This window comes from Corythoichthys intestinalis, chromosome 1 (assembly GCF_030265065.1).
Source record: "Corythoichthys intestinalis isolate RoL2023-P3 chromosome 1, ASM3026506v1, whole genome shotgun sequence".
Lineage (NCBI taxonomy): Eukaryota > Metazoa > Chordata > Actinopteri > Syngnathiformes > Syngnathidae > Corythoichthys > Corythoichthys intestinalis.
In genome coordinates this window covers 39943187-39953541 of record NC_080395.1, presented here as the reverse complement: position 1 = coordinate 39953541, position 10355 = coordinate 39943187, and the positions used below count along the sequence as shown (strand labels likewise).

The following is a 10355-nucleotide window of genomic DNA, read 5'->3' as shown; positions in this document are numbered from 1 at the left end:
ATTTTGTGTGTGAAGTCTTAATTTGTGTGTGTGCAGTCTTGAGAAAGCCATTATTGTATTGAGAAACGTGTGTTAACAATTGTGGAAAACAATAAATTCCAGTTTTAGGTTCATCAAAAAGCTGGAGTAGTAGAGCTCAATATTGGCTTAGGCGTACTGACAGAGAGCTCATTATACTTTCACAGATAAGTTGTGTAGCCTATATTCTGCATTAAGGTTGTTGGCGCTGCATCTACAAGTAAGGGCTCAAGAGGAATTTCCAACCAGATTACATCCTAAAACACACACAAATTTATAACATGCTTTCCTTCTGTCAGTAGATTTGTTTCGATTTCCCCAACACGCAGAGTGTGTTTTAGCAGCTCAATCACGCCTTTAATAATTCACCCTGCATCTTTCCAAATCCTGTGGAGTGTGTATAGGCTTCGCGTGTGCGGTGGTGTTGGCATGGAAACAGGATTGGCGTTGCAATGGATCGAATTTTTCACCCTGAGTCCCTTGTTTTGCACTGAGGAATGCTTGACACCAGCCCTACCCCCAACTATTACACCATAAAAGGGAGCCTGGGGGGTGAGTAGAGGATGAGTTCTTCATGATTTCAGCAAGCACATGTGGTAGAAAGTATTTTATTCTCAAGACCACAAAATTCACAACCTTGACTTCCACAGGAAACCCTTCTTTTCAATAGTTTTTCTATTTGTATCATTGAAGCTCTTAGTGAAAATGTTCTGTTATGCTGCCACCATTATTAAAGCTTACTACACCTTCAACACAAGGTTACTCTCAATACTGAATTGATTTACATGTACGTATGAATGAGCTATTTTAGATAAATATTTTTTGCAGCACGTTTTACACTCATGATATAACGATAGTGGAATTTCTTGGGAGGCCTCCTGAACAAATTATAATCACCCCCCCACCACCACCACCACCACACACACACATCCCTACACCCACCATAAAATAAATAAATATACTAAAATTGCATTACATTGGCATCATTGCTAAAAAGCGAAAGCAAGCCACGTTGAAAATAATATACAATTTCTCAGTGACATCTAGTGGTTGCAAATGAAAACTACAACAACTGGTGACTGAATGATGTAATAGCCAGTAACCTGAAGTATTCTTGAAGGCCTTTTTTTCTAAAGCCAAGAAGTGCACACGTGGCCAACTCAAATAAAAAACCAAACTGAAAATCGCCATACAGTAAATGTAAAAAAAATAAATAAATAAAAAAAATAAAAATAAAAAAATAAAATGTTACTGGTCTATCAAAAGATGGCAAATTAATTTCTTAAGTTAAATCAGTTGCATTTCAGAGAACTGTTCTCTCAAAATAGCATTAGCAGCTTCACAAATGTCAGTAACAAAATGCAAATACATAAATTAAATGGCATACACATTAAAAATTAAGTAGATATTTGGATAATTGTTGTTATTTCATAATATTGCACGGTCGTGTATTTTACTTTTCAAATTTAAAAAGCCTTTCACAGCAGTCATTTGCCTTGTAAAATCTTAATTCTTAAATCTTGAATAAAACCACAGATCCAGTTGACAAGTTGTCACATTTACTTTTATTGTAAAGGTGATGTTATTCCAAAATTTTAACACGTTATAGGAACGAAGAGGGCAGAAAACATCTTCATAACATCTACACAACACTTTGGAAGGAATCTTAAGACATTATTTTTAAAAACAAAAAAAAAGAAGAAAATCACAAGGGGGGGAATATCTAGATATTTAAAAATGTTATAAATTATTATTCGAATTGTGGTGCAGCTATAAAACAACATTATTGGGGGTATGGGGGGAAGGGGGGGTTCAACAACAAAAGGCAGTGAAGAATTGGGAAGGCTGAGCACCAGTGTTTTTAAATTACTATAGTGATACTAAGGATACCACAAGATATAATGACTATTAATTTATTAAATTAGTTCTGAATATTTCCATGATACACCACAACACATTTACAGTCATCTTGAAGTGTATCAGAGCTACAGTACGGGAAAGTCAGTTTGGTTTGAAATCGCAGATCCTCATGTTTGTGTCGTAATTATAACACCAAGAAAATTTGAACGAAGCCTCTTTATATCTATTAACCTTCAACAGGACGATGGAATAAAATTAAAACTGATCATGTTGCATTGACAGAATTGAAACATCACAGGAAAAATAAAATTGGAGAGGACAGCAGACACCTTAATTTCCCACCCACCCCACATTTCTCCATGTCCGAAAAAAGTTTGACTTTTTTTTGGGGTTTTTTTTGTATGGAATATGACATTAAAGTGCCGTCAGAGCTCTAAATAGAGTGCACTGGGCCATTGTGTGACAACATACTGTACAATGCCTGGGCTTGTTCTCAGCTCCAGAAATGTCTCCCATGTACTAGTATTCTTCTTAACAAGGGTGCACGTTACATGCTCGAATCTCCTTCCTGTCCTTGCAGCTGGACAATTGTGCAGTCTTGAACTTTTGCTTCACAGTCATTAGCCGTTCTTGAATACCTCCGCCGCACACTTTGGTACATTCAGTCCAGCTTGACCATGGCCTCATTTTACATCCTAAAAAATGGTCAGGAAGACGTGCAGAGTTACGTAACGTTTGTCAAACATTTTTGATTTTTATATGTCAGTGAAAGACCTCTAATAGCTTGAATGAGGAAGGGAAAAATGGAAAAATACATGATGAGTGACCGCAAAATATACAACCAGACTTCCACTATTTGTAAGATGGTTCCTGCTGCCTTTTGTTTCTCCACTTTATAAAAAATGTACATAGTATATAGGTGAGCTCTTGGGGCTCTTCTAGGATAATAAAGTTAATCAAATAACATTAAATTGAAAAGAGACACCAACCTGGATGCTCATAGGCAAACGCAGTCCTGGTCTGTTTGCTCCTCTTTTTTTCTCGCGACTCCTTGCGTCGTTTATTCTCTTCACCGTTTCCCTGTCCTGATCTGGTGCACTTCCTGACCTTACACTTCTTCCTCTGGATACTTTCAGGACAGTGGTCTCCACCAAACTGAGGCTCCAACTTGACTGTGCGTGTCCTGATCGTGTGACCTTTACCGCAGGACTTATTACACTCAGACCACTCGCTCCACTCGGACATGACACAGTCTATGGCTGAAAAATGAACAACAGTATACAAGAAAATCAGTCTATTTTAGGGTGAGATGTTTTTCATAGAGTATTTTCATGACACAAGGTCACTGCCATATGTAATAATTTGACCCCTGCTACTTCAACAATGGCAGATCATTCATCGCACTCATATCTTAAATCATCATTCCCAATTAAAATGAATGGAAAATCTGGGAAGTAGCAACAACATTTTGTATGCACTGCATTTTACTTATATTTTATGCACAGACTATAATACAAACCTATTATGCATGCATGTGAGGTGAAGTGTTTTGTATTTTTTCAATTGGGGCTCCTAACCTAACATTGTACCCGTAGTAGCCGTAACATTGAATATCTGTGTGAATTTAAAGTGTGCACCTGGCCAATTGAGTGACGTGACAGTGGACAAAATATCAGGATTTACAGCTGGCCCCTGTGTGAGAGTGACAGTGTAAATTGAGGTTATATGCAGGTCATCTAAGAAAGTACTGTACTATAGTTTGTAAACATTTGTTTAATACAGCAATGGAAAGAACACCAGAAGCTGAATTCATCTTCCTCTAGCCTGATGACCTGTTATAGATTGTTATTTTGTTTTTATCTTATAGATGACAATTTGGTCCGACCAGTAATTCTCTGTTACACCACACAGTAGAGATGGCTGCAATTCATAATCGAGTTTCAATATATAAACCCCCAAAACAGTCTATTCTGTTACATTCTGATCAATAAAACTAATCAACTTTTTTAGGGATCTGGTTCACAATCATCTTAATTAAGAGTCGTATGAGTGTGTAATGTGTTTGCATGCTGTAGATAACTTTTTCTGCTCATTCAAAATATGTACCACTTACGACATTCCGGTAGCATGCACTTCTCCACCTGGTCCAACTCTTCTGTGCAGTCTCCTAGCTCAACAGGCGACTTGAGCATCCGTTGCCGTGTTCTTAGACCCTTGCCACATGAGACGCTGCAGTCACTCCAATCCGACCACATAGTCAGCATGCATGGGATTGTATCTATACGCCAAAAAGCAAGTAATTAAAAATAATAATAATAATAGTAATAAAAAAAAAAAAAAAAGCAGATGCACATATTTTATTGATACACCACAAAGAAATATTGATCTTGTCAGTGTCCAGTCTCTAGTGACAATAACTGCATTTGCAGGTTCACATTTGTCAAGATTCCTATGCTATTTACCTACTTGCCATATGGCTCTTTCTATTCCTCTCGGTGTTCAGTAAACTACAGTGTATTACAAAGGTGAGTAACCCCTCGCATTTCTGCAGATATTTAAGTGTATCTTTTCATGGGACAACACTGACAAAATGACACTTTTACACAATGAAAAGTAGTCTGTGTGTCGCTTATATAATAGAGTTTAGAGATGTCCCTATCGATCGGGATCGATTGGGTCCAATCACATAATTTTCAAAGTATTGGAATCAGCAAAAAAATATCGGACATGCCTTTTTTAATATATATATATATATTTTTTTTATTAAATCGTTTTCTAATGTATTTAACGTTACAGACAAAATGTCTTACACTCATCCAAAGTCTTTAGTTTTGGCTTAAAGTGGGGCTGTCAACTTTATCGCGTCAATGGCGGTAATAACACTAAAATATTTAACCCAATTAACGCATGCGCCGCACTATCCACTCACGCATTGTCGCGTTCAATCTATAATGGCTCCATATTATGTAAACATAGAACTAAAAGGCAACGTAAAATGAGTAGACAGAGTTTTGTCAGCCTTTGAAGCCTTTTTTTAATTGGCTAAAGCCTTACAATCCCTCTCTCAACGATCAGAAATATCGTGGGAAGCAATGTGGGGAAGAAAGGTAGTAGTTGATCTTTTACTTAACACCCTATTATATTTCCCAACGCTGAGAAGATATATCAATTGGTACCATTACGCACAGTCATGGTTGCACTTCCCAGCATGCATTTGGGCAGAAGTTAAATGGCTGAATTATCATTTACTGAAAGCTCATAAAAATCCACTAGATGGCAATATTTAGTCACAATATACAAAGTCACATTTGTCCTTTAAGAATTACAATTCTTTCTATCCGTGGATCCGTCTCACAGAAAGAATGTTAATAATGTAAATGCCATCTTGAGGATTTATTGTCATGATAAACAAATACAGTACTTATGTACTGAATGTTGAATGTATATATTGGTCCGAGTTTTATTCATTTTTTTCTTAATGCATTGCCAAAATGTATATGATCGGGAAAAATTACCGGGAATGATTGGAATTGAATCAGGAGCAAAAAAAAAAAAAAAGCAATCGGATCGGGAAATATGGGGATCGGCAGATACTCAAACTAAAACGATCGGGATCGGATCGGGAGCAAAAAAAAAACATGAACGGAACAACTAATAGAGTTCATTTATTTTCCCCTCAAAATAACTCAAAATATAGCCATTAATATCGAAATGTTATTCATTTTGTGCTATAACTCCATATTGCAGCGATTCTCAAAGTGTGTGGTACGTGGCCTCTCTGGTCTAGAAGTATGCTGAGGGACACACAATTAATGTTTCTTAATTGTGTCCTAAGTACTGTAACTTGGAGTTCACCTGAACATTTAGTGGGTACAGTTCAGTTGTATCTATTGTTTAAGACCAACAAATTTTCATTTAATTGTTTATATAGATGTTGGACATTTATCCTCTGAACTTGTTAGATCACTCGATGGGACATTCACCACTTAACATGCTGAATAGTGCTCTAAATGTAATTTGGAACGACCAAGCCCCGAACAAAATTCAATATGGTGAACTTCTTAAATTCACTCAAAAAATCAGAAAGCGAATACATATATTAGCTGGTCCTGTACAAGAAGCAAACCAGTCGAATGTCCTTTTTTGACACACTTGAGGCAGGCTTACAGTCTATTTAGGTAAAATGTTCATGTTAAACGCTATAGTTTTAAACACACATTTTAGGAATAAAACCTATACCTCAATTTTGATTAACATATTGGCTTACTCTGCTCCCGTATTTTTAAAGTGTTAATTTTCTTTTCTTTTTTTTTGTAGTAGGTAGTGTTAAAAGCTTTAAAAACCATTGCTGAAATTCTTTGCTCGTTTACTCACGACATTCTGGCATCATGCACTTCTCGACTTCCACAACTTCAGCTCCACAAATGGACCCATCTGCAGGAGGCATCTTCACCATACGCTCCCTTCTTTTTATGCCCTGACCGCAAGTGGCACTGCAGGCATCCCATTCCCCCCACTCAGTTACTAGACAGCTGCTGGGAACTGAGGATAATTGCAGGAAATCTGTTAAAAGCTGACTGAAACCTCAGTTTAAAGGGTTAAAAAATAACATTTCTTTGTTTGACAAAAAGAAAGGCACTTTTTCCTCTTACAGCATTCCTCGTTGACGACACAGTCTTCGGTCTCCTCCGTGGGTAGAGTGCAGACTGAGCCGTCATCTGGGAATTGCTTAACATAACGTTCCCGGGAACGTGTACCTTGCCCACATGACACACTGCATGGAGACCAAGTGATCCACTCTGACATCATACAGGTGGATGCGTCTAAAGAGTCAAATAGAAATGTAAATTATATGTAAGGCAGTCAGACGACAAACTTCTCAAAGTGAATCATTCTTTACAAGCCAGATTTAGAAGTCACTGTAACTCAGTGTGCAATAAATTTAAAAGCCTTACACACAAAAAAATAAAATAAAATACAGGTTCTCAATAATCTACCTCTGGCATTATGTACAGCACTATATCAATCAACTGTGATTGTAACATTTCACTCTGTGAACTGTAAAAAGGGAATCAAAATCCATAACTGTCAATAAAATAGAGTGAGCAATCTAAGTGGTTGTAAAGCCGCTTAGGCAAGTGTCATCCTTCAGACTGAATGTCTGGAATGATGACCTCATCATGTATTGTCAGGTAAAGCTTGTTTCCTGCCCCTTTGTGACCTTGAGATGGCAAATACCTTCGTCGCTGCATCCCGGCCCCATGCAAGGCTCGAAATCCTGGGTGTGCGGACAGGGAACACTCAGATCCAGCTGGGCCTTGAGCATCCTCTGCCTCATCCGCTTCCCCTTTTCACATGTTGCCGAGCTGCAAGCCGACCATGGAGACCAGTTGGAGTAGATACATGTCTCGGGGGTGTCATCTGCTGGGTGTGAAATAACAGGGCTATTAGAAAACCCTTCTGCTGAAAAAAAAATGCTGATTGGCTAGAGTAAAAAATTAGATTGTTTAGATCCAGACCTTCTTCTTTCTCCTCCTGGGCAATATCTGCCACAATGTCATCCACATTGTCTGGTACAATGTTGCACTGCTCTCCCTGTAGACTCAAACAAAACACTCATTGCTCTGGGGCTGTTGCGTTTTTATTTTGTTTACTTTTAATAAGGTAGGCTCCAACAAAAACAAGAGGAGCAGAATCTCTTACTAATAAAGTGACTTAAGCACATGGTTACAAGAGAAATTGAACTAAAATCCCCAAATCTGCCTCTAGATGCCACTGAAGGACTTCTCGTAATTGAGCCAGATTGTCTCGTTTATCCATCCATTTTCTTCATCGATCATCCTGTTCAGGGTTGCAGAAGTCATTTCTAACTGACATTGCAAAACGTGTGGGCCCACACACTCAGACCGCCCCCCACCCAAAAAAAAAAAACGTAAACGTAAACGAAGGAAAAACACCTAGCATTTGGCCATATAAAAATACTCATCAAAAAACATACATGTTTTTTTGTATATTTTATTGATGGCAAATACAGTGAAGAAAATAAGTATTTGAACACCCTGCTATTTTTACTCCAACTTAGATATCATGGGTCTGAAATTATCATCATAGGAGCATGTCCAATGTGAGAGAGATAATCTAAAAAGAAAAATCCAGAAATCACAATGTAAGATTTTTTAACGATTTATTTGTCCGGTGCAGCTGCATATTAGTATTCGAACACCTAAGAATACAAAAGTTAATATTTGGTACAGTAGCCTTTGTTTGCAATTACAGAGGTTAAACATTTCCTATAGTTTTTAATCAGGTTTGCACACACTGCAGGAGGGATTTTGGCCCACTCCTCCACGCAAATCTTCTCTAGATCAGTCAGGTTCCTGGGCTGTCACTGAGAAGCACCGAGTTTAAGCTCCCTGCAAAAGTTTTCTATTGGGTTTAGGTCTGGAGACTGGCTTGGCCATGCTAGAACCTTGGTATGCTTGTTACGGAGCCACTCCTTGGTTTTACTGGTTTTGTGGTTCGGGCCATTGTCATGTTGGAAGACCCAGCCACGACCCATCTTCAATGCTCTGACTGAGGGAAGGAGGTTGTTCCCCAAAATGTCACAATACTGGGCCCCGGATATCCTCTCTTTAATACAGCTCATTCGTCCTGTCCCATTTACAGAAAAACACCCCCAAAGCATGACGCTACCAACCCCATGCTTCACAGTAGGGATGGTGTTCTTGGGATAGTACTCATTCTTCTTCCTCCAAACACTATGAGTGGAACTATGACCAAAAAGTTGTATTGTGCTCTCATCTGACCACGAAACATGCTCACATGACTCCTCTGCATCATCCAAATGGTCATAGGGAAACTTAAGAAGGGCCTTGACATGTGCTGGTTGAAGCAGGGGAACCTTCCGTGCCATGTATGATTTCAAACCATGACGTATTACCAACAGTAACCTTGGAAACGGTGGTCCCAGCTCTTTTCAGGTAATTGACCAACTCCTGTCGAGTAGTTCTGGGCTGATTTCACACATTTCTTAGGATAATTGAGACCCCACGAGGTGATATCTTACATAGGGCTCCACTCCATTTGAGATTCACCATAATGTTTAGTGATGATTGCTCCAACAGTGGACCTTTTTTCACCAAGTTGCTTGGTAATTAGTCCGTAGCCCTTTCCAGCCTTGTGGAGGTGTATAATTTTGTCTCTGTTTGAGTTTGAGTCTTACTGATTGTATGGGGTGGACAGGTGTCTTTGTGCAGCTATCAACCTCAAACAAGTGAATTTGATTCAGGATAATAAATTGAGAAGGGGTGGACTTTTAATAGGCACACTAACAGGTCTTTCAGGGTCAGAATTCTAGCTGATTGACAGGTGTTCAAATGCTTATTTGCAGCTGTATCACATAAACAACTTGTTAAAAAAAATCATGCATTGCGATTTCTGGAGTTTTCATTTTAGATTATCTCTCTGACAGTGGACATGCACCTACAATGAAAATTTCAGACGCCTCCATTTCTATAGTGAGAGAACTTGCAAAATAGCAGGGTGTTCAAATGCGTATTTTCTTCACTGTATGTCTAAAGACGAGAGGTTACTCATTTTGATTTAACAATGATCACCTCAATATATATTGTCTGTTCAAAATTCCTTCTAATGCTTGTATGACATGTTTTTTGGGGAGGACATTACATTGGTAAGACACAATTTTATGAATACTCATTTTTTGACTATGTTTTTGACCACTACAACACATAAGACCTCCAGCTCCTCCTCCTCTCCACTTTGATGGTGTAAAAGGTATAATAAAGGGAAGCCAATTCCACTTTTATGTGAGTTCTAATTTGTTTTTAGTAGGACCAGGATAGTGTATTAGACTTGGGTAATAAAACAATACTGTGATGTACCTGTGGTAGTCAAGTTGTAAATACCGCAGTTTTAAAATGTTGAAGTCAATGCAGTAAATGCATTACAACTTAAAGGAAAGTTTAAAAATGCTTAGAAAATACTACCATGTACTGTATATGTGTCCTGTTTCTACTTGATTAAAATAACACTCCCATATCAACTGGGTTTTTAAGTCACACTATCGCTGTTTCAATAAAAAATGTTTGACTATGCGGTTGAATGGATATTACAGGTTAGCTCAAGGTAGAGAAAAATCAGTGCGGTTGTAAGTAAGCATGGTTTGGGTTCAAATTAGCCAGATCAGACAGTCAACACACACTAGAATTAAATAGCTCGTGAGGAAAATAATGATAACACGGTGATAATCAAAGACCTGGTTAAATGGTATTTTGCTGTGATATTCAAAGCATTATGATTAAATATTTTTTATTTTTTGGGGGGGGGTCCTTATTTGGGTTTTACGGATCACAGCACCAGATGCTCATTCAATTTACAGTCCACTTCTTCCTTGCTCTTCCTTGATTAATTCACTCGTATACAAGTTAACAGCTGAGATAGCAACGCAATAAAATATT

General features: G+C 38.1%; 1 protein-coding gene across 2 annotated transcripts in view; it reads right to left on the bottom strand.

The window, feature by feature from the left end:
• Positions 1-1578: 1578 nt before the first annotated feature.
• Positions 1579-10355, bottom strand: part of spon1a (spondin 1a) — a 109966-nt gene continuing 101189 nt past the window's right edge. Inside the window, exons 10-16 of one of the 2 annotated variants that reach the window (XM_057840026.1) lie at positions 7398-7473; positions 7117-7302; positions 6531-6701; positions 6253-6420; positions 3992-4156; positions 2868-3137; positions 1579-2573 (exon numbers count right to left, since the gene is read on the bottom strand). In XM_057840026.1, the coding sequence (XP_057696009.1) occupies positions 2410-2573; positions 2868-3137; positions 3992-4156; positions 6253-6420; positions 6531-6701; positions 7117-7302; positions 7398-7473 (1200 nt within the window). In that variant the 3' untranslated portion in view covers positions 1579-2409. The remainder of the gene's footprint in view (positions 2574-2867; positions 3138-3991; positions 4157-6252; positions 6421-6530; positions 6702-7116; positions 7303-7397; positions 7474-10355) is intronic. The other variant, XM_057840027.1, reaches the window with a different exon arrangement.